The sequence below is a fragment of the Malus sylvestris genome, chromosome 4, assembly GCF_916048215.2.
Source record: "Malus sylvestris chromosome 4, drMalSylv7.2, whole genome shotgun sequence".
Classification (NCBI taxonomy): domain Eukaryota; kingdom Viridiplantae; phylum Streptophyta; class Magnoliopsida; order Rosales; family Rosaceae; genus Malus; species Malus sylvestris.
Window position 1 is genome coordinate 21,611,216 of NC_062263.1, and position 25,067 is coordinate 21,636,282.

General features: G+C 35.5%; 3 protein-coding genes across 3 annotated transcripts; all 3 read left to right on the forward strand.

The window, feature by feature from the left end:
* Positions 1-681: 681 nt before the first annotated feature.
* On the forward strand, positions 682-2,499 carry LOC126619601 (probable glutathione S-transferase). The gene is made up of 2 exons (XM_050288013.1): positions 682-1,145; positions 1,869-2,499. Exons 1-2 carry the CDS (start codon positions 834-836, stop codon positions 2,220-2,222), a joined length of 666 nt encoding a protein of 221 aa, XP_050143970.1. The 5' UTR covers positions 682-833; the 3' UTR covers positions 2,223-2,499.
* Positions 2,500-7,959: 5,460 nt separating this feature from the next.
* Positions 7,960-18,202, forward strand: LOC126619600 (glutathione S-transferase U8-like). The gene is made up of 2 exons (XM_050288012.1): positions 7,960-8,408; positions 17,637-18,202. The coding sequence occupies exons 1-2, from the start codon at positions 8,094-8,096 to the stop codon at positions 17,988-17,990; spliced, it is 669 nt and encodes a 222-aa protein (XP_050143969.1). The 5' UTR covers positions 7,960-8,093; the 3' UTR covers positions 17,991-18,202.
* Positions 18,203-22,367: 4,165 nt separating this feature from the next.
* On the forward strand, positions 22,368-23,968 carry LOC126619602 (probable glutathione S-transferase). The gene is made up of 2 exons (XM_050288014.1): positions 22,368-22,725; positions 23,386-23,968. The coding sequence occupies exons 1-2, from the start codon at positions 22,411-22,413 to the stop codon at positions 23,734-23,736; spliced, it is 666 nt and encodes a 221-aa protein (XP_050143971.1). The 5' UTR covers positions 22,368-22,410; the 3' UTR covers positions 23,737-23,968.
* The last annotated feature ends 1,099 nt before the right edge of the window (positions 23,969-25,067 follow it).

Genomic DNA, 25,067 nt, shown 5'->3' on the forward strand with positions numbered 1-25,067 from the left:
ACATCACCCAAATTGATCTTAAGTCAAGTTCACAAGAACCATATCCACCAAAACCCTAAAACGACTCATTAGCCTAATGGGTACTACTGCCACCGCATCTAACCATGAAGAAGATTCTGAACATTTTCTCCGGTGATCCATCTTTTTTGAGACTTCATGTCTTATTGATGCCCAGCCTACCTTGTTGAAAGTAGAATAAGCCCACTTTCAAGGCTTGTAAGCTAAAAAACAATAGCACTTTGGAGCCCAATTGCCTCTTCGTTGCAAATTGTTAGCAGTTTGTCGTATTTTGATCTGGAGACTTTGTTGACGTTATTGACACTTTAAAAATCTCGTTGTGTACTACTCAACTCATAAGTTTATTTTCCTTCTTAAATATCGAAAGTTTGAATTGTGCAATAAAATTAGAAAAATGTCAATAACGTCAGCACCACCCAATAGAAAAGTTTAAAACTTTATGAAGTCTTGGTCATAATATATTGATTATTAAGGCCCTTAGCGCTAAGCAATGACCAAACACATCAGAAACAAAATTTAAAGTTTACATAAGTTGGACTAAGTCAATACAAACAGGTACGATAAAATTAAAACCAATAAAAACTAGCCAATGGTTTCAATGAAGAATTGTCAAAAAGCAATGCTATCCAGATCTTTCCTCCACCAAATCACCATTTTAAAAAGATTACTGGACTATTGACTTTGAGTAGAGTTGTCCTAGCGGCCAAGTAAACACTGTCTTCCTATCTCTATAAAACCCAGAAGGAGTTTAATCCAGTGATATTATCCACAAAAGGTGATTAATTAGCAAAACTTGATTAGTTAGTGCTTATATCATGGCTGAAGTGAAGCTGCTGGGGTCTTGGGGAAGCCCATTTAGTAGGAGAGTGGAAACAGCTCTGAAGCTAAAAAATGTGGAGTATGAATTTGTTGATGAGGACCTGCAGAGCAAGAGTGCTTTGCTTCTGAAATCCAACCCAGTTCATCAGAAGATCCCTGTGCTCCTGCACAATGACAGACCAATAGCTGAGTCCCAGGTCATTCTTGAGTACATTGATGAGACTTGGAAGGAGGGTTTTCCCATTTTGCCTAAAGATCCTTATGAAAGAGCTCAGGCACGTTTCTGGGCTAGGTTCATTGATGAAAAGGTAAAAATGTTTCACTTTAATCTTTCCGTATTAATTATATATAAAAAAAGTTATCTTCTTTATTGTGCATCTAAATCATTGATGATCAAGGTTATTTTTAACAAAGTTGATTATAGCATGAATGTGTAGTTTACATTAACAGCATGTTTAACATAAGCATGTGCATGGTGATTTTGCATTGAGTATATTAGCTAGAAATTCTTTTGTGACTAAAAAAAGGTCGTACCCAGTGCAAAAAACTCCCGCTTTACGCAGGGCCAGTGTAAAATGTTTATTTAACTAAAACTTGGATCATTGATTAAGTTGAATTTTGTTTGAAATGTGTACTTGTGCAGTCTGGATCAAACATAACAACACATGTCTGACCCCACATAATATGTTGGTAGTATAGAATGTATATGCTATGGAGTATGAATTATTGATGAAGTTGGTTTTTGTATGACATATGTAGTCTAGATTAATAAAATTTATATCATACCGTCGAGGTTTCTTAAAAAAAATGTGGTCTAGACTAACAACTTGAAAACATATGTCTGGTTACATAAAATCTGAATTAGTGATCAAGTTGATTCTTATATGATATGTGTGGTCTCAGATAATAGTTATACATCATTAGTTTGGCAAGTGAACATTATATAGTCCAATTTTCTGACAGCACTAATTAATTTTGCACACCATAATATGCCTAATAAGCTAAATTCATATTTTGTTTGCTTATTTTAGTGCTTGCCTGCAACATGGAAAGCTCTCTGGGGCAGTGAGGAACCTGAGAAGGCTGTGGAAGAAGCCTGTGAGCTTCTGAAAATATTGGAAAATGAGCTCAAAGACAAGAAGTTCTTCGCAGGAGAGACCGTTGGACTTGTGGACATTGTTGCCAACTTCATAGCCTTCTGGCTTAGAGCCATTCAAGAACTTGTTGGAGTGGAGCTGTTGAGCAAAGAGAAGCTTCCCAAACTCTACAATTGGAGCGATGAGTTTTGTAGTGTTTTTCAGGAAAATCTGCCTCCCAAAGATAGATTAGTTGCTCACTTCCGTGGTCGCCTACAAAGCACCACCACCACTACTACTTCCAGCTAATTAAAATGGTTCATAAATCAGTCATAAGATGGTTTACTTCGAAGCATTTCGTAGTTCATGATATTTATAAGAATAAATTCAGGATTGCACTTGTGGCTAGATCGCGTTCTCTTGTGCGTGCGCGCTCGCGTATGATGCATATATATATATCTTGTTAGACGTGATATTACTATGTACTCTAAGCTAGATTGAGGGTTGGGCAGAGTTCGAACACCGAAGTGCAATGAATTGACGAAGAATGTCTAATACACTTAGGTAATCCATCATTTGCAAAGTACTTAGTTACTTATATATTCTATATACTGCCATATTTTTTTTTATGAAATCTCTGAAATAAAAGTTTTTCAACTAATTATCATTGAAATATATGATTTACCATTTACCCATTTACATATAATCAGAACAACGTTAACTATAATATTTGCCTCCTACAGAAAAATGTAAAAAATACATAGTAAATCAGTATATAATACGCGTATGACAAATGAATTTTTCAAAATAATTCTATTTTCCGTACAAGTTTCAATAATTCATTAAATTACACATTTTAGAACCTTAACATACAATATTCGTATTATACACGTACTTACATACATTTCATGTTTAGTACACGTTATTTTCACACATCTTTCAGTGTCACACATGTGATGCCCCGATCTCGACATTCGTCCATGATCGACACGTGATGTTAGAACATACCAACATCTAACTTACCTACCTTTCTCGAGACATGACCAGAAATAACGAACAGTTTTATACCGTAGTATCGTTTCCTATTATTTTATAAGTGCATCTAACCTTTGCGTTAGACTGTCTACGTACCCTTTCACAAGATCAAGTCATTCATAGTTCACCCTTAGATAAACTCTAACATTTCTCATGGCATTCCTAACTATAAAATATAAAGTTATAGTTAACTTCGAATGTAAGTGATGAATCTATATGTCATTCCATCTTTCACATACTTCAAAAAGATTTCTAATAACAAAACCATAACCAATAACATTTCAATGGATCAACAAGGCAAAAAGTTTAATATTTACCCACATTAATCAATCAATACTATCAAACATCACTTCACTAATCATAACAAAGCCAACATCTGTAAGGATTGCCGTAATTTTCCACTAGTATTATAAGGTAAAAACATTGTAATCTTAAATTACAAATACAAGTGTAACCTTGAGCAACATCTACTCACAAGAATCTAACGTTCCGGACCAACTCAACGCAACCAACTTGGGAAAAGGATTATGGACCAAAAGGGATTCCAGACCAACTTAACTTAATCCAGCTGTAGAATGCGCATTGACCCCCAATGTGGATTAACCAGGTGGAACCATAGGCATCCATCCAATAGGGTGGTTCCCCAATACGGATTAACCAAGCAGAACCACCTATGGATCTAATGTGGTTAGGTAAGCAATGATCCCTAAATGCGGATTAACCAGGCGGAATCACCCCTATAAAGCATATGGTTCCCCAATGCGGATTAGCCAGACGAAACCACCCATGGAAATAATGAAGCCAAGTAGGCAGTGACCCACAAATGCGGATTAACCAGGTAGAGTCACCCCTAGAATGTGTAGGGTCCCCTAACGTGAATTAACTAGGAGGACCACTTATAGAAGTAATGAACCACGTAGGCAGTGACACCCATTGCAGATTAATCAGGCAGAGTCACTCTTACAATGCATATGGTCCCCCAATACGAATTAACCAACGGGATCATCCATGTACCACATTGTTACATGGTGCAATCACATTATCACACATCATAAATCCTATTATACATTCATTCAACAAGAATCACAATTGTAAGTACACACATGCACTATTGAATCCACATGAACAACAATTATCTAATCACACATATGTACAAGTTCTACATAATACTTCTAATATGGCCACCATCTTATCTCCTCATACTAGTATTTGCACAATATCGTTACTGTCATTTAGAATTCAATACACACATAAATTCTGGTTAGGTGTCACTTACACGCAATTCGAGGCACACATCCTCCAAGCAGTGTTCTAAAAGTCGGCCTAGACGGCTGCCTAGGCGATGGGCAATGGGTTGCCAATCCGATTAAGCCCAAATCGTTGTATAAGTTGGAAAACTCATTCGACAACGCCAGGCAAGAATCTAGGCGGGATAGGCGGAGTAGGCGGGGTTGGGCGGCTAGGAGATCTGCCTGGGTAGTTGATTTCTTATGGAAAAATAATAGTAGCCACAATGAAAATTATGAAGTTCGGTGACCACTGAGAAGAACTGGAGAAGATAGAAGGTCAGAGCAACGAATGAGAAAACAATGAATAATTATAAATAAACTAGGCTTACGACGTCGTTTCCTTATCGTTATATTATATTTAATTCAAGTGGATGCCAACATATTCCCATTCTCCAAAGTTAAATGGACTTGAAAATTAATGGACATTTGACCCAATCAAAATCGTCCAGTATGAATCTAGTAATACAAATGATAATGGGCTTTTTCATTTCTAATTTTTTATTAGAGTAAGAAGACTTACAATAAGTTTTTAATATATTTGCTATTTTTAAGTATAAGAATGTAATTATTCATATGTTTTATGATAAATTTAATTAAAATAAAGGAACCACCCAACCCAACCCAACCCACTAGTACTTTTATTATGAACCACCCAACCCACTACGTGGGATTTTTACTCTTTTTTTTTTAAATTTGATATAATCATTTAAAATGTCTTAAGTTATATGGCATATATGTTTAATGTGTTTTTAAATTTTGGACTTGTTAGATACTCTTTTTATATTTTATCATTTTTTTATTATCTTATTTATGGATTTCATACAAGTATAATTTTTTATGTGTCAATATGCACTTATTTATAAGATATACAAAAAATTTACCTAAATCTGCCTAGGCCGCCTAGACGCCCGCCTAAATCCCGCCTAGGCGTTAGACACCAGTCCGCCGCCTGATTAACGCTTAGCGTTTTTTTAGAACCTTGCCTCCAGGATGGCTCATTGAGCAAGATACGTCCACTAAACTTTGTTAGGTCTCTAGTAAACTAAATTTGATTAATTAAAGACGTTTTGGGAAATTTGACCAAAAGTCAACCCTTGGTCAACGCGATCAACGGTAAGGTCAACAACCATATGTAATCCAATCCGTAGATCCATACATTAGAATTCGATCCATAACTTTTTAAATCCTCAAATATTATGTATAACCCCATGCTATAATTTCATGACAATCAAACGGCCAGATTGTACGTTCAACAACTATATTAATCCAATCGCAAGATCCGTATGTTAGATTTCAGATCCATAAATTCCTAAGGTCCTCAAAACATACAAACAACAACACTATAATTTCAGGACGATCCAACGAGATATGTATCCACTAAAAAGATCAAGTGGTAGTAAATTACGAAACTAGGTCCAAATGATCGAATTGCGTCAAACGGGGGTATCAAAAATAGATTCAAAGCTTGAAGGTGGTTTCCATCGGGATGACAATGGATCGTTGGAAACCCTAAAATTGTTTGAATGCCGATTCGACGTCACCGGGGCTCCCACGGCATGAACCTTGATTGGGTTTTGTTGGGGGTCAAGGTGAGTTGAAAACTAGTGGGGGTTGACGTCGGAATGCACGGAGGACGATGATCGTCGGTCGGGAAACTCGGGGATTCCATGGTTTCGATCTGCCACGAACAGCAGCCAAACGACGAAGACTTGGGGTGGAAAATAAAGCTTGAGGAGCACTGAGTCGATCTATGGTGGCGTTGGTTTCATTGTCGTCGGAATTCGACGAGATCGTCGTCAGAAATTCACCCGGGAAGCAAGGCATCGAGGGCTAGACAATAGAGAAACGGGTCGTACATACCCAGTTTTTATTTCGGAACCCCCCTAATATGGGCTGGGTTGAGCTGCCATATATGAGTGAAATTACCATTTTGCCCTTAATTTTGGAAGCCCGTAGTTCATTCCAACTCCGTTTTGTATGTAGTTTTCATCTACGCGCTCATAGGATGGAGCTCAATCCAAAAACACTAAGAGTGGCCTCAAAAAGTCTACGAATTTTTTATTAAGAAAAATAAAATTTTATAACTAAATAACCAAATTTCCAAAATTAAATGAAATATAAGATTAATTTTCCTAAAAAATACGAAATATGAATTATTGAATAGTGGAATTCGGTATTGGGATTTCACAACACATATTGTGAACGTTTTTAATTTAATATATTATTGAAGAAATAAAATAATTATTTAATCTATTAAAATGTAAAAAATGGTCAAATATTTTAAAGTAATTTTTTAGAAAAGTTACCAAATAATGCACGTACTATACCCCGTTTCGTATTTTACTAACTATGAGAAGTGACAAATTTTTTCTTAATATATATATATATAATGCCTTGTTTCCTATGATGCCATCGAAAACAAAGGTTTACTACCATCTGTGACCAAAACTATTATCTTTTAATATCACCTAGTTGTAATTATTAATAAGATTAGTAGTCCTCTCCTTTTCGGGCGCTCTATAAAACCGTCTAGTGAGGAGATTAGTTCACGCGAGTCCTCTTTAATCTCATTAAATTTAGTTCATGCACGTAATAAATACAGGATTATACTAATAAGTAATCAAGTCCAAACTATTAAAAGTTAGTGATGCCAAAAAAATTATCCTAAAAGGTCTAAATAGCCTAAATGGGTACTACTGCCACTGCATCTGACCGAGGAGAAGATTTTGAACATATTATCTGGTGATCCATCTGTTTTGAGACTTTATGGCTTATCGAGGCCAAACTTACCTTGTTGAAAATAGAATAAAGTCACTTTCAAGGCTTGGAAGCCCAACCTGAATAGCATTTTGAGGCCCAATTGCCTATTCGTTGCAAATTGTTAGCAGTGTGTCGGTATTTTGATCTGGAGACTTCTAATTGCAACCTAAATCTAATTATCTAATCAACATACCTACCATTTGAAGAGTTTTTTCTCTTTATTTGTGAACTAGAGGTCTTAAGTTTGATTCCTCTGAATTTGAGTTCAACACGATTACAGTTAGCTCATTAAGTAGCTTAAATACCCACCCTCTATATTGTTGTTTAAAGAGAAAAGGGCATTGCATCCTTGACACTCAAAATCTCATTATTATGTACTACTCATAAGTGTATTTTCCTTTTTGAATAATGAAGTTTGAATTGTACAATAAAGTTTTTGAAATGTCAATAACGGTAGCACCACCCAACAAAAATAGTTTAAAACTTTAAGATGTCTTGGTCACAATATATTGATTATTGAGGCCCTTAACGATAAGCAATGACGAAACACATCGAAAGCAGAATTTAAAATTTACATAAGTTGGACTAATTGAACCCAAATGGAGAATAATACAATATCAATACAGCAGACAAGCTCATTTGGATGGACCTGGATTGTCTGCCATTCTCATCTCCTCCTATTTTTGTGGCCACGATTAAACCACGTCAACATTTTATATTCCCATTGCTTTTTGTCTTTTCATTTCTATAAAAAAAATTAATATAAAATATTGACGTGACTTAACCGTGACCACATAAATAAAAGGAGATGAGAATAAGATAGAATGGGGGAGGGTAGACAATTCAAGTCTCATTTGGATATGGTTTTCAATGAAGAATTGTCAATAAAGCAGATTTTCTAGATCTTTCCTCAATCAAATCACCATTAATTTTAAAATTATTATTGACTGCTGAACATTGTGTAGGGTTGTCATAGCGGCCAAAAACACTGTTTTCCTACCGCTATAAAACCCTTTAAGGAAGATTAAACCAGTCATAATATGCACACAAGAAGGAGATTAATTAGTGTTAAACTTGATTAGTTAGTGCTTATAGCATGGCTGAAGAGGTGAAGCTGTTGGGGGTTTGGGGAAGCCCATATAGTAGGAGAGTGGAAATAGCTCTGAAGCTGAAAAATGTGGAGTATGAATTTGTTGAGGAGGACCTGCAGAGCAAGAGTGCTTTGCTTCTGAAATCCAACCCAGTTCATCAGATGATCCCTGTGCTCCTGCACAATGGCAAACCATTAGCTGAGTCCCAGGTCATTCTCGAGTACATTGATGAGACCTGGAAGGAGGGTTTCCCCATTTTGCCTAAAGATCCTTATGAAAGAGCCCAGGCACGTTTCTGGGCTAGGTTCATTGATGAAAAGGTAAAAATGTTTCACTTTAATCTTTGTGCATTAAGCATGTAAGAAAAGTTGTCTTGCTTAACAGTGAATCTGAATCATTGATGATCAAGGTTATTTTTAATAAGGTTGATTGTAGCATGAATTTATGATTAACATTCTCTTAACATAAGCATGTGCATGACGATTTTTGCATTGAGTATATATATTAGCTAGAAATGCTTTTGTGACTACCATGTTGAAATATTAATATTAAAACAACTTTAATATTATTTTTTTTTTAGAAAACCTGGACGGTGTAGAACAACTTTAACATTAATATTTCAACACTTCCCCTTAATGTGAAGTAGCTGATTTCTTTGAGCTTCCTATGACTTGTGGAACTTTATTCTTTGGATTTTCGGATTTTGATGCTAACATGGATGTCACAAGAACTCTCAGAGCATCTCTAATAGAAATGTCAAAAGATAAATGTCAAATGTTAATTTAATGGCTAATGTGGCAATGTAAGATTTTCTCCTTTTCCAACTAATTTTTTTTTTGTTATAAATGATACTTGTAGGGCTCATTTTAAAAAGAAATCAATTAAAATAAATTTTCAAGATTTATAATTGGTCCATTAATGGGATCCATACAATAAAATAATTAAAAATTATTTGACATCACCTTTTCTCATATGTTAAATTTGACATATGAAAACTCATACCATCTTCAAAGGAAATGTCAAATCCTAAGTGGAATGTCATGTAATCAAAATTGAAGGTATGAGCAAACTCCAATCGATATGTCAATCATATGTGGATTGACAAATGAGTTTTCATATGTCAAATTTGACATGTGAGAAAATGTGATGTCAAATAATTTTTAATTATTTTATTGTGTAGATCTCATTAATGCACTAATTATAAATCTTGAAATTTTATTTTAATTGATTTCTTTTTAAAATGGGTCCTATAAATATTATTTATAACAAAAAAATAATGAATTAGAAAAAGAGAAAATATAACATTGCTACATCAGCCATTAAATTAACATTTAACATTTATCTTTTGATATCTCATTTGGAGATGGTCTCATATGTCTATCCATGTAGAATTGATTTATCGGTTGGAGTTTGTTCCAACCTTCAAATTTGATTACATAACATTTCATTAAATATTTGACATCTCCTTTGGATATAGTCTTAAAACTGCCATCTTTTTGCCTTCGGATTTCTTGACACGAGAGTGATTTTCTTTTCCTCTTTTTTGAATTTGGATCCTCTTTGTGAGGATCCCGAAAATCCCTTAATCCTGTTTGTTTATCGTACATCGTGTAATCATAAATTATTTTAAATATTTTTATTTAAAATTAAACACAAACAGTACTTGATAAAAACTGATTGCATAATGTACAATAAACATATATGGTTCATAAATCTTTAAAATTCTCACTAAAAAAATCCGAAGAGGATCCTGATGGCTTTTTTTGCCTCTTTGGGGTGCTAACTTTGAAGATTACCATCCTTCTTCTCCCATTTTTTTTTCTCTGTTTGCCATCTTCGCGTGGACTCCCCCTTTCATTTACTCTTTTTTTTTCTCTCTCTTTCTTTGGGTCGGTCTGGGACAATTTCAAAAAGCATTTTTTGCACAACATTTCTAACAATCTGGAGTGGATGTAAAACTTAATGAACCTCGGGTTAATACTACAAGGGTGCGTTTGTTTGGCCTCATTAAATGGGACTGGACTGGACTGGACTACAGTCCCATGTTTGGTAGGTGCTGGGACTAAGTTAAGTGGGACTAAAGGGGACTCGTTCCGACTAGAGAGCTCGCTAGAGGGTCTTAGTGAGACCCCCCAAAATGAAGCGGACTGCTAAGACGTTCGCTCTTCGCGTCGTCTGCTCCATGACCTTGCCGTCAAATCCTCACAATCCTTCCCCGCATGGATCTTCCTCTCTCTCCCTTGCTCTATCTTTGCACTGACATCCCCGCATGGACCTTGCCGTCAAATCCTCACAGTCCTGCTAGATGCCAAGCCGATCGGCATGACCCAACCTCGATGTCGAGCCGATCTGCAAGACCCAACCCAGATCATGTCCTTTCCCACTCTTTCCTCGTCCTGCTCGAATCAGAGTGTCGTTGTTGGGTATACAAGGAACGCAACTGCGATTTCGATGTCGATTGAAATTCAATTTTTGATTGTTTATGTTTTGGGAGCTTTATCGATTCAAATGGAGGAGAAAGATGTGGTTGCAAGTAGTGGAATTTGGATGGAGAGCTTTATCAATTGAAATGAAAAAAAGTTGTGATTGGAATCTATGGAGTTTGGACGGAAAAAAATAGACAGAACATAGGTTTCAGGCAGGAAAAAGAAATAGAAAAAGAAAAAAAAAGAATTAATTTTATTAATTTTATTATCCTACTTCTAATCCGATACTGCACCAAACGCTTCACTAAGTTAGTCCTGCTTAGTCTAGTATAAGCCAGTCCAACTTAGTCCCTGAAGCTAGTCCAGTCCGAGATAGTCCGGTGCAACAAACGCACCCCAAAGGTTTTGGATCCATGCATACGTTAAACTTGATGATATGATGATGTGACAATTCAAGGTTTTACAATTCATTGCTCGGATTCAAGCTTCTTACACTTTCATCTTCTACTCAATGAAAAATCTTATGTTCATTTTTAGTAATTGATCTAGATTGAGAAATTTTATTTGAATTCATATAACTTTTTTCTACACTTAACTTACTCTTTACGTCCATACTAATTTTAATGCAAGAATCAATATCATTTTAACTCCAAATTTACTAACAAAAATACCCTCACAACCTCAATTTAATTGTGTAATTTATCTTTACACACATTTGGAAAATAAAATCCCAAAATCAAACATTTGTCGTGCAGGTCATTAACGTTTGAATATTAAACTGTAATTCCTCTAGACGAACCAAATATTGAGCCTTACATACTTGCAAAGATCTAGATGTCTAGTTTACAGAGAATTTTACAGTTTGTGATTCCAATTTTTCTAGGAGATGTTATTACTATTTTGGTGTAGACATCTCAAAATCAAAGATTCGAATAATAAAATGTAATTCCTCGAGATGAACCAAATATTGAGTCTTATATGCTTAGAAATATCTGAATGTTTAGTTTATAGAGAATTTTACGGTTCGTGATTCCAATTTTTCTAGAAGACGTTATTGTTATTCTAGTGCAAACATCGCAAAATAATTATTTCCTGCGAATTTGCAAGTAATGTCGAGATTCTAGAGATTTAGTTGGGTCCAAATCAGAAAGCCAAAGATTTGTTTCTTTGATCAATGTCACCCCAAATCAATGCCCTGTAGAGCATGCTATCTTTACGCACGTACACGACACGATTGCCCAATAAAAGTCTTTGTAGGCATCTTCAGGTAGTAAAGAACCAAAACACTTGGTAACACAAGATACAGATGTATAATCCCTAAAAAAAAAGTTGATGTAGGCATATTGTCAAACTAACCAAGAGTGGATTGTTCTAAAAAAAAACTCATCCATTCCACAAAATGTGATCCACCATAATCAAACTCGATCAAACACTATGCCAAATATATTGTAAACCCGAATTCTGCTTCAGATGAGGATAATTTCTCTAATGGCTAAAACGAATTTAATTTAGAAGTAAAAGATGCAATTCAAAGGAACATACGAAGAGGACACAAAAATATAAGAAACTCCACAGTCACCAAATTCTTGTTTCTAAACTTTAAAAAAAACTAAAATCAAACAAAAAAAACTTGCATAAATCGATTCATATTTTAGTTAGAGGATTCAAAACTTCAAAATCACCAAGCATGAGTCAAAAAGAGTTTGATTTTCTCTACGAGAGCTCTTAGGGTTTTAGTCAGTTTGAACATAAGATAAAAATTGATGATGGTAGAATTTGATTATTGGATATGGGTTTATTGATAAATTTTCATTTTATTGTTAATTTCATATTGTACTTTATGACAATTACACAACAGGATAAAAAAAAAGATAATTCACTTTAAAATTTAAATTGGGTGGAGAAAGAGGTCAAATGGTTCCAAAAAAAAAAATTATCATTGTTGCATTCCTATTAAATTAGGAATGTGATTGTGTAAATCCTAAAGTATTTGGATATCTTTAGAAGATTCTCTAGGATTAGATATTATCCAATTAGAATTGTAATCCTATTGGGGTTAGGAATTTACCTTCCCTACTACTATAAATAAAGGCACAATGAGGTGATATAACACATACCTCACAAATACACATCTCTCTTCTCTCTATGTGCCGCCGCCACCTCTCTCCCTGTCCTTAATATTGATTAGTAAATTAGGCCTACAATACGTTATCAGCATGTTCTTGTCAGAAGCTAAGGAACTAAAAGTTCGTGGAGGAGACTCTTCCACAACATCAAAGGCTCAATTGTTTTATGCCAATTAGATTCTTTTAAAATAAATTAAGATATCTAAACAACCGTGAAGCATGAAAACATTCTTTATGATCCATGAACCCCCTATATTTATATTTTCCTTTTGATACACACACACACACACACACACATTCATGCAATACGCAATTATACTCTGTGGAATGTGTGAGTTAAAGCATCAAAATAATTTAGAAGCCATAAGGGTCCCTAGAAATTGAATAAAAAATGGGATTTTTTTGCGGCTGAGCCGCTGCTTCCCGCCACACTGCCGGTGGCACCGATGAACGCCGGCTGGCCTACAGCCACGCCGTCCCTGAACGACGTGGTTCTGACGGTTGGACCTTCGGCCTAGTTTCGGTCTCCTACGGGGCATGCAGCCCTAGCCCAGTCCACCAAAGCTGCAGCTCTATTGAGCTTGCTCCCGCGCCCCTGGCCCAAAACCAGCAAGCCTGCTGCTTGCTAGGCTTTTCCCTCCGTCTCGGCCCCCTTGCAGAGCTCCACTTGCTGCTTGGCTCGCCATGCCACGACCCATATACAAAGCCAACCTTCAGTTGGGTTTTGTCGTGCACTAGCCCAAGCCAACAAACGCTGGGCTTGCTGCCTCCCTCGCTACGTCCTGCATCTAGAAGTCAGTTTTTAGCTGGGCCTCTTGCACCCTAGCCCAATGCTTGTAGCCTTGAGCTGCTGGGCTTTATCCCAAACACGGCCAGCTGGCCGCAGCCAAGGAGGATGAGGAAGAGATTTTATTAGTTGTAATCCTATTGGGAGAATTTATCTTTTCTACTACTATAAATGAAAGCACAATGGATGATATAACAATACACCTCTCTCTGCTCTCTCTGTGTTGCCGGCCCCCTCTCTCCCTGTCTTTAATATTGTTCAATAAATTAGGCCTACAACACTCATCTAGATTTTGTCTCAAAATGGAATGCATCATTGACCAATATATATATATATATATATATATATATATATATATATATATATATATAGGGAAGTGTTATTAGCACTCCAAAAATTTCATTCTACACTCCTCACAAGTGTATTTTTTTTCCTAATATAAAAAGTTTAGAGTGTAGAATGAGATTTTTAGAGTGCTAATAATAATTCCCAATATATATATATATATATATGTATGTATATAGCAGTTTGATAACTGCAAGTAGTGTGCTTGCCCTCAGACCTGGGGTGTTCCACTACTCCATAATGCAATCTTTATGGTCCTACTTTGAAGGAATTACAATTAACCAAGTTATTAACTCCTAACTGTGAACTCTAATGTCTGACAGAGATAATGAACGGTATAAACCCTGATCATAATTAGTAGAGTCCAAAATAAGTTTTAACAGTGGAGTCATCCCGAGTCACCTTAACACGATTTCTCGACAATAATCCCATTCCACGGTTCTCGCTCCGGACCGTCCTTAGTAGAGATGCCGTCACCTCTGACAGCATTTTCACCAACACCGGATATTTGGACGGGAAGAAAAGCTTTGCTTTTTTTTCTCTACTTTGCTGCGTCCTTCATGGTGCTTGCAGAGGTTGAGTGCTTTCCTTCTTGTAGCTCTCTTTTCTTCAAGTTACCCAGGGTGATTCTCCCTAACATCTATTTCTATAAGAACTCACATGGAAATAACCTACCTTGTTTTTTTGACATGTTTGTCGGATAACTCTCTCTGACTCTCTCTTGCTCACGGCTAAGATGATGGAAGAGCTTCTCTCACACTCGTGTTGTTTTGTGCTAGGCTCAAGCTTCTAGCTTTTCACCCTCACACTGCACACACTATAACGTGCGCCCAGTACAGTTGCTTGATCAAATACCAATTCAGCTTTGAACTTTGCTTTAATGCTCTTTCAATTGAATTATGTCAGATGCTGGAAATCTACACTTTGCAGACTTGATTTTTGCAGAGAGCAAATCTTTGCTGCAGTTTTTTCTCTACTCTTTGAAGGGTGTGGCTCTTATTTTCTGAACTCTCGTTCACTCACAAATGAAGGGTTCAGCAAGCTCGTTTCCAAAGCACTTTGCACTCTTGGTGCTCATGTCACAAGCTTCTGTTTTAGCTTGAACATGTCTTACTCTTCTCTTCTGTGCTTTGACAAATTTTCTGGATTTTTTTTCATAAACTTGCTCCATTTTTTTTCTCCTTGGCATGCTAAGATGAGCCCCATGTGCCTTCTTGCTGCCATCTCTTTGTTGGTTTGGAGGAAGAAATCAAACCCAAAATGGGTACCTTCAGGTTGTTGGAGGCAGTGAGCAAAGCATTTCTTCTTTGTCATCTGTTGCCTTCTCAAAATCCATTTCTCTTTTGGTTTTGCTGATCTCTCACCACATACGGCCATGCTCTCTTCTTGTTGTTGGATTTGACTCAGAGGTCGAACACTTCGTGCTCAAAACTTGTTCTCCTCCAACGTAAAGAGAAAGATCTGAGGTCAGCTCCTCTTCATAGAAGTTTAGACTTGTTTCTTTTCTATAGCATGTCTTCTTCTCTTTCTCTTTGAACCAAAACTCTGATACCATGTTGGTATTCAAGCAATCTTTCATCTCAATAAACTAAACACACGGATTAGGCTAGAAAGATGAAGCTATATGACAAATATGAGCAACAGCTTGCTGCAGAAACAGAGTGCAGGGAAGAGCTTTTCACGAAGAGAGATTTTTCTGATTTGGATTAATAGTCCCAAAACTTAGGACAGCTGCTAAGGCTATAGTGCAGCAACATTACAGTCATCTATTCCATACACGTGGTAGCAGATTAGAGGTCACAAAATATTACAAGGTTACCAAACGGAACAATTTAGGTACAACAAAATATAAAGCAGCAGAGTATTAATTTCAACACTCCCTCTTAATGCTTTGCTGCTTCATTCCCAAAAGTTCTCTTACGTACATGAATCTATCTTTTGGTAATTCGATATCAGCAACTTGATCTTCAGTCTTACTGTAGACCACATCCACTTCCTTGTCTTCAACAACACCTCTGATGTTGTGATGCTTTAGAGCAATATGTTTTGATTTGCCGTGACAGACATGACTCTTGTTCATGGCAATAGCTGACTTATTGTTACAAAGGATAGAAGTTGTTGATTCTTGTTTCTCACCAAAATCTTGCATAATTTTTCTAAGCCACACTGCTTGAGAAGTTGCAATTGAAGCCGATATATACTCAACATTTCCCGTTGATAATACAACTAACTTCTGCTTCTTAGATGCCATGAAAATACACTAGTACTTAGAGTAAATGTATACCCAGAGGTGCTCTTTAAGTCATCCACACTACCTCCCCAATCACTGTCACAAAATCCAAACAATTTTGGCTCAACATCGCTTTCATGCATAATACCAAAGTCCATTGTACCTTGTATGTATCTGAGGATTCTTTTTGTAACTCCATAGTGAGTACGAGTTGGTTTGTGCATAAATCTGGGCAACAAGCTTGCAACATACAAAATATCAGGTCTAGTTGCTGTCAAATACATAGATTTATCAGCATCACCACTATCATCTTATCTTTAAAACTTTTCATTCACAACTAGAGGTGTTGCTACGGGCTTGCAACCAATCATTTTGAATTTCTCTAGAAGTGTTTTTGCATATTTCTTTTGAGTAATAAAGATACCATCGTATGATTGAATATACCAATTCCCTAAAAATAATGCAACATGCTTAGAGCACTCATCTCATATTTCCTCATCATGTCCTTAAAATTCAAGATTATTCTATCACTATTTCCGGTATAAACCAAATCATCAACATATAAGGAAACCGTAAGGATATCTGAAGTCCCTTGGTTTTGACTTAGAGGGCAAGTTCACTCTCGCTTCTTTGAAATCCCAAATGGTTGGTTGCATGTGAATGAAAAGGTTCAAAGAAAAGATGATAATAGTGATGCTGATGAATCTAGTAGTGAATGAGCATCATCACTAGAGATGGTAGTTGTTTTAATATCAATGTATAACAGGCCACAACTGCAAAGCTAGTGAGTGTGACAGAAGCAAGTGGGTAGACTTTTCCTGTAAGGAAAAGCTAACTATATAAAAGAATAGTGTGGTTTAAAATATATTCAACCAAGGGATTTCTCTATATATGAGAGAAAGTGCATAAATGCAAGTGTGTGCAACTAGAGCTTGTTACCATAGTGTGCAAGCCAAGAACTTGTTATCAGGAAGTGTAGAGTTGGAAACAAGTTTGGACTCTAACATAGAGCCGGCCTCTCATGAGTTCCAAGAAACACTAACAAAATCATGATATAAATGGAAACAAGTTTGGACTCGATTGGAGCCGACCTCTAAGTCAAAGTTTATGTTTATTCTTCTTCTCTACCTTGTCAAAATTCGAACATACTTGTGTACAATATTTATATTACTAAAATTTAAATCATTGATTAAGTTGAATCTTGTTTGAAATGTCTACTTGTTCAATCTGGTCAAACCCGACAATACATGTCTAACCTCACATAATATGTTGGTAGTATAAAATTTTATGCTATAACTTATGAATTGTTGATGAAGTTGGTTTTTGTATGAAATATGTAGTTTAAATTAATATTTCGTATCAATAAAATTCATATCGTACCGTTGAGGTTCTTTTAAAACAAATGTAGCTTAAATTAATAACTTGAAAACATGTCTGGTTACATAAAATGTTTGTCAAAAAACTGAATCAGTGATCAAGTTGATTTTTGTCTGATATGTCTGATCTCAGACAAGTGAACATTCTATAGTAGTATTTTCTTGCCCATGTTCCATCTTATTGACCGCACTAATTAATTTTGCACACCATAATATATGTCTAATTAGCTAAATTCTTATTTTGTTTGTTTACTTTAGTGCTTGCCTGCAACATATAAAGTTCTGTGGGGCTGTGAGGAACATGAAAAGGCTGTGGAAGAAGCTTGTGAGCTTCTGAAAATACTGGAAAATGAGCTCAAAGACAAGAAGTTCTTCGCAGGAGAGACGGTTGGACTTGTGGACATTGTTGCCAACTTCATAGGCTACTGGCTTAGAGCCATTCAAGAAGTTGTGGGAGTGGAGCTGTTGACCAAAGAGAAGCTTCCCAAACTGTACAATTGGAGCGATGAGTTTTGCAGTGTTTTTCAGGAAAGTCTGCCTCCCAAAGATAAACTAGTTGCACACATCCGTGGTCGCCTTCAAAGCACCAACACCACTACTACTTCAAGCTAAAATGGTTCATAGAACCATAGTCATAAGATGGTTACCTTCTAAGCATTTCATTGCTCATGGTATTTTATAAGAATAAAATCAAGATTGCACATATCGCTAGATCGGGTTCTGAACATATACATGTATGTATATGTATCTGTGTGATTTCCTTCGAAGCATTTCGTGGCTCATGATGTTTTATAAGAATAAAATCAGGATTGAACTTGTGGCTAGATCGGGCTCTTTGAGGGAATGGATCCTCATTTTTTTTCAAAAAATAGAGATTAGTTGTGGGGCCTACACCATATTGAACTTCAACGATCTAAACCATTTATTTTTCAAGTTGCAACTCGTAGTTCATCTTGTAAAATATTAGCCAAATAAAAAATATTTTAAGTATCTAATTGAGTTCAAAGAAATTGATAAACATTATGTTCTAAGAAACATTAAATTTTATCGTGATAATTAAATAGACAAATGATCTCGAATTGATTGAACTTTTGCAAGGATGATCAATAAATCGAGACTTACAAAATAGACCGTTCAGATCGTTGAAGTTCGTTGTGAAGTGGGTTCCACAACTAATCAACATTTAAAAAAAAAACAGGAGTTCCTTCATGTAAAGGGCTTGCAAAGCTCTATATATGTATGTGTGCGCGCGCGCTCGCATATGCATACATATATATCTTGATAGACGTGACAATACTACGTACTCTAAGCTATATTGATGGAGGGAGAAAGTTTGAACACCAAAATATAATGAATTGACGAAGAATGTTTAATACACTTCTGCAATCCACCACTTGCAAGGTTCTTAGTTTACTTATATATTCTATGCACCGCCAATTTTTTTTTATGACATCTATGGAATATAAGTTTTTCAACTAATTAGTGTTGATATATATGATTTACTGTTTACATGTAAATCAGATCAACATTAACTATAACATTTGCCTCCTACAGAAAAATGTAAAATACATAGTAAATTTGTATATAATGCAGGTACCCGTATTACACACATATTTTTCAAAATACTTTCATTTTCCGTACATGTTTCATTAATTCATTAAATTACACGTTTTTAGAACTCATACACATATTATTCACTACATACAAAGAACGAAGCCAGAGATTTGCATGGATACCTGGTATCCTCAAACAACAAAATTACAAATTAAAAAGTAAAAGAATGTACTAAACAAAACACTTGTATATTAATCCATAAAGTCTTTCATACAACATATTACAATATCTCTCGATGCATTTTTATGTTTTTAAAACGTTACATGACAACCTCATTATCAATACCATCAAATATATATATCTCTCTCTACAAAAATAACCATGTTATCATTCATCCTTGATCTCCCATCCAATTTCTCAATCAATCTAGAAATTTTCATAGGTGAAAATGCTTTTTCAACGATGACAGTAGCACATAGAAGAGTTAATACTAATGTCACAAACAACTTGAAGAGTTTCGCACACACACACACAAAAAATTGAAAGAGGGCATGCGCCCTCCTTGGGCCCAAGGTGCCTCCTCCATCTATACTACATACATGCTTTTCACATTTAGTACATGTTATTTTTCACAGATGTTTGAATAATACACACATCCTAGACGTATTTACATGTAACATATTGTTGAAGAAACAAAAATAATTATTTAATTTAATTTAATCTTATTAAAATTTAAAAAAAAATGGCCGAATTTTTTAAAGTAATTTTTAGAAAAGTTGCCGATTAATACATCTACTTATTTTTTACGTACTATACCCGTTTCGTATTTTAGTAAGGCTAAATCGCAAAAATATTCCTTGAGATTTCAAATCAATAGAAGTGGTCCCTGAGATTTTTCACCATCCATCATTTTCGTCATTCCGTTAAAAACTCCATTAAGTGTCCCGAAGCTCTTGGCTGGAAGTATGGGCAATTTTCAAAGATTCGTAACTCAATCGTTTCTTAACCAAATTTGACCCATAATGTTTCAAAATGAAGATAGGAAAGTGTAGAATAAGGTTATACCTATTTGGAAGCCCAATGGTTGCCGAAGATGGTCGGAAAATAGCCTCAATGTTGACTGGTTCGAGGAAAAACTGGAAAACTCGCCGGAAACTGGGTAAACTTTAAACGTTCATAACTTCTTCAATACTCAACGAAATCAAGTGATTAAAATCATAGTTCTCGACAAGACAAAGAGAATGGTACCTTTTTCGACAGCTAACTCGTCGTGGTTTGGCCGAACAACGGCTCGAAAATGACTGTCTTGGTTTCGAGTTAGCCACTTTCGAGCATTTTCCGGCCAAACCACGATGATTTAGCAGTCAAAAAAGGTTTCATTCTCTTCATCTCGTTGAGAAGTATGATTTTCGTTTTTGAATCACTTGATTTCGTTGAGTATTGAATAAGTTATGAACGTTTAAAGTTTACCCAGTTTTCGGCGAGTTTTCCAGTTTTCCCTCAGACCAGTCAACTTTGAGGCTATTTTCCGGCCATCTCCGGCAACCATTGGGCTTCCAAATAGGTATAATCTTATTCTACACTTTCCTATCTTCATTGTGATATATTATGGGTCAAATTTGGTTAAAAAAAGATTGAGTTACGAAGTTTTGAAAATTGCTCAAACTTCCGGCCAAAAGCTCCGGGACACTTAACGGAGTTTTTAACAAAATGACGAAAATGATGGATGATGGACAATCTCAATGACCACTTCTATTGATTTGAAATCTCAGGGACCAAAATGATGTGTTATACAAATCTCAGGAACCATTTTCACGATTTAGCCTTTTAGTAACTATGAGAAGTGCAAAAGGACTTCTAAATTTTCTAGGAGTAGTGACAATATTTTTCTTCATGTATGTAATGCGTTGTTTGCTATGATGTCATTGAAAACAAAGGTTTACTGAACAAACTTATAACCATGTGTGACCAAAACTACGGTCTTTCAATATCACCTAGTTGTAATTATTAATAAATATTAGTAGTCCTTATTTTTTTGGGAGGTCTCGCCAAGACCTAACGTGAGAGGTAGTTCACACGAGTCTTTTTTAATCCTATTAAATTTAGTTCTTGTATGTAATAAACACAGAATTATACTAATATGTAGTTCAATTCAGTCCATTAAAATTTAGTGAAGCCAAACAAACATATCCTAAAATGACTCTTTAGCCTGTATGGATACTAGTGCCACCGCATCTGATCATAAAAAAGATTTGATGACCATATTCTTCGGTGATCCATTTTTTAAGACTTCATGGCTTATTGAGGCCCAGCCTACCTTGTTGAAGGGGTGTGCTATCCACACACCCAATTTTACTTCTCACACACCCCTGAATAATTTCTGTCCGTTGATCTTCTTCAATTCATCCGATGCAACGGTTGAAAAATAAAAAAGTGTGTGAGAAGTAAAATGGAGTGTGTGAATATCACACCCTCTTGTTGAAATAGAATAAGCTAACTTTAAGGGCTTGTAAAATGCAATAACATTTTGGAGCCCAATTGCCACCTCGTTGCAAATTGTTGGTAGTTTTTAGTATTTTGATCTGGAGACTTCTAAATGTACAGTAGAATCTAATTATCTAATTAATACATCTAGCATTTGGAAAGTTTACTCTAAGTTAGAAGTTTTAAGTTTGATTATTTTGAATGTGAGTTCATCATGATTATAGTTAGCTCATTGTGTAGCCTAAATACTCACGTCGATATTGTTGTTTAAAGAAAAATGTGTTGTCCTTATTGACACTAAAAAAATATCGTTGTGTACTACTCATAAACAAAACTACATAAGCGCATTTTCCTTTTTAAATAGGGGTGTGATATCCACACACCCTTTTTTACTTCTCACACACCCTTGTTAATTTATGTCCGTTGATCTTCTTTAATTCATCCGATCCGACGGCCGAAAACTAAAAAGGTATGATTGAAGTAAAAAATGATGTGTGAATATCACACCCCTTTAAATATTGAACATTTGGATTATACAGTAAAACTTTTGAAATATCAATAACGACAATAACCTCCCAATAAAAAGTTTAAAATTTATTGAAGTCTTGGACATAATATATTGATTATTGAGGCCCTTAACGCGAGTTGGACTAATGAATACAAATAGGTATGTATATGATAAAACCAATAAAAACTAGCTAGTCAATGACCCAATTAATGGAGAAGAATATAATACCAATACAGCAGATAAAGCTCATTTGGATTTGGTTTCAATGAGAAATTGTCAATAAAGCACATTTTCTAGATCTTTCCTCAACCAAATCACAATTTTAAATTACTATTTACTATTGAACACTGTAGAGTTGTCTTAGCGGCCAAGTAAACACTGTTTTCCGGCCACTATAAAACCCCAGAAGGAAGATTAAACCAGTCATAATATGCACACAAGAGGGAGATTAGTTAGTGTTAAACTTGATTAGTTAGTGCTTATATCATGGCTGAAGAAGTGAAGCTGTTGGGAGTTTGGGGAAGCCCATTTAGTAGGAGGGTGGAAATAGCTCTGAAGCTGAAAGGAGTGAAATATGAATACGTTGAGGAGGACCTACAGAGCAAGAGCGCTTTGCTTCTGAAATCCAACCCAGTTCATCAGAAGATCCCTGTGCTGCTGCACAATGACAGACCAATAGCTGAGTCCCAGGTCATTCTTGAGTACATTGATCAGACTTGGAAGGAGGGTTTTCCCATTTTGCCTAAAGATCCTTATGAAAGAGCCCAGGCACGTTTCTGGGCTAGGTTCATTGATGAAAAGGTTAAAATATTTCACTTTAATCTTTTCGTATTAAGTATATAAGAAAAGTTATCTTGCTTTATTGTGCATCTAAATCATTGATGATCAAGGTTATTTTTAACAAAGTTGATTATAGCATGAATGTATAGTTTAGATTAACAGTCTGTCAACATAAGTATGTGCATGGAGATTTTGCAATGAGTATATTTGCTAGAAATTCTTTTGTGACTACGCGTGTTAAACTATATATACTACTAAACTTGACAATACATGTCTGACCCAACATGATATGTTGGTAGTATAAAATGTTTACGCTACGTACAAAATATGAATTGTAATTAAGTTGGTTCTTTGTATGAAATATGTAGTCTATAGGTTAATAAAATTTCCATATCAATAAAAAATTTCTCGTACTGTTGAGGTTTCTTTAAAAAATTTGTAATCTAGATTAACAACTTGAAAACATATGCCTAGTTACATAAAGTTTTTATGTCAGAAAAGCTTCATCAATGATCAAGTTGATTCTTTTGAGTCTTATAACATTAGTTTGACAAGTGAACATTACTGAGTGTATATAATTCTATTTTCTTGCCATGTGACAGCTTATTGACCGCACTAATAAATTTTGCAAACAAAAATATGTCTAATAAGCTAAATTTTTATTGTGTTTGTTTACTGTAGTGCTTGCCTGCAGCATGGAAAGCTCTCTGGGGCAGTGAGGAACCTGAGAAGGCTGTGGAAGAAGCCTGTGAGCTTCTGAAAATACTGGAAAATGAGCTCAAAGATAAGAAATTCTTCGGGGGAGAAACGGTTGGACTTGTGGACATTGTTGCCAACTTCATAGCCTACTGGCTTGGAGCCATTCAAGAAGTTGTGGGAGTGGAGCTGTTGACCAAAGAGAAGCTTCCCGATCTGTACGATTGGAGTGATGAGTTTTGCAGTGCTTTTCACGAAAGTCTGCCTCCCAGAGATAAACTAGTTACTTTCTTCCGTCGTCGCTTTCAGAGCACCACCACCGCTACTTCCAACTAAAATGGTTCATATCATAAGATGGTCTCCTGAAGCATTTCGTGGCTGATGATATTTTATAAGAATAATATATATATACTCATGATATTTTATAAGAATAATATATATGTAATGAATGACGAGGAATGTCTAATCCGCTAATGTAATCCACCACTTGCAAGGTTCTTAGTTTACTTATATATTTTATGTACCGCCAAATCTTTTGTTATGACATCTACACATAAAAGTTTATTAACTAATTAGCGTTGAAATACATGATTTACATACTATTTAAATAAATCAAATCAACGTTAACTATAATATTTACCTCCTATGGAAAAATGTAAAATACATAGTAAATTTGCGTATAATACACACTAGCCTTTTTGCACACGCTGATGCGCATGCAAAAAGCCTTTTTTTACATCACGACATTGGCATCAATTTCCGCCTACATTTTCAATGCGCTTAAAATTGAACCAAGCAGAGCAACCTGTATGGGAAAAGAGGGATACATAATTTAGGTAAAAAAAATTCAGCACTTGAATTTCTTATCTGCATAATTTTCTTAAAAAAATAATCAATGACTTGAATTTTGGCATAGTCTAGAATGTCAATTCCTCCTAATTGCGTGTAATTACTTTCAAGGGAGATAAAGCCATCTGCAAAGCAGCATAAAAAAAACCTAAATCTTGCAATAATCAAATCACTGCAAGAAAAAACAAAATAAAAAATCCAACTTTAACATTCTTTTTGCATGAAGCAACAATCTTGCCGATAGAATGAAACGAAAGCAGAGAGAAACATGATCAGAAGGAAAAATGAATTTGATGAATGATAGACAAACGTTTGATGGCGAAAGAATCAGTCGATGTTGAGGAATTCGAACTTTTGTCACTGATTTGGTCGCTCAATTCTTCTCCCGATTCTGGTATGTTGGTTGTTCTTCCTCCGGAGAAGCACCAAGTTTTCACTGAAAAGTAAATAATAAAAAACAAAAATGAAAATGAATTTGGTGAATAGTAGACAAACACTGGATGGAGAATGAATGCAGAGGAAATGGAGAATCCGAGATTGAAAGTTACATGCGATAAGAATCAGTTGATATATAAATTCCCAAAACAATTATATGGCATGGATGAAATTAAATGAAATCAATAAAAAGTGGAGAAAAGAAACCGGCTTCACCCACACAATCACTAGAGAGATACCCAATCCTTGTTCATAAATCTGCAAGATAACATAACATAACTACGTGCTAGAAACAATGAAAATAGTGTGGTGATTGAAAGCAGCCACTAATATCGAAAGTGAATTGCTCTAGTTGGGAGAAGCAAAACATGCCAAAAACCCAA

Coding starts and splice junctions, on each gene's coding strand:
- LOC126619602 (XM_050288014.1), top strand. CDS start 22,411: ATGGCTGAAGAAGTGAAGCTGTTGGGAGTTTGGGGAAGCCCATTTAGT. Junction 22,726..23,385: donor CTAGGTTCATTGATGAAAAG/GTTAAAATATTT, acceptor TGTTTACTGTAG/TGCTTGCCTGCAGCATGGAA.
- LOC126619600 (XM_050288012.1), top strand. CDS start 8,094: ATGGCTGAAGAGGTGAAGCTGTTGGGGGTTTGGGGAAGCCCATATAGT. Junction 8,409..17,636: donor CTAGGTTCATTGATGAAAAG/GTAAAAATGTTT, acceptor TGTTTACTTTAG/TGCTTGCCTGCAACATATAA.
- LOC126619601 (XM_050288013.1), top strand. CDS start 834: ATGGCTGAAGTGAAGCTGCTGGGGTCTTGGGGAAGCCCATTTAGTAGG. Junction 1,146..1,868: donor CTAGGTTCATTGATGAAAAG/GTAAAAATGTTT, acceptor TGCTTATTTTAG/TGCTTGCCTGCAACATGGAA.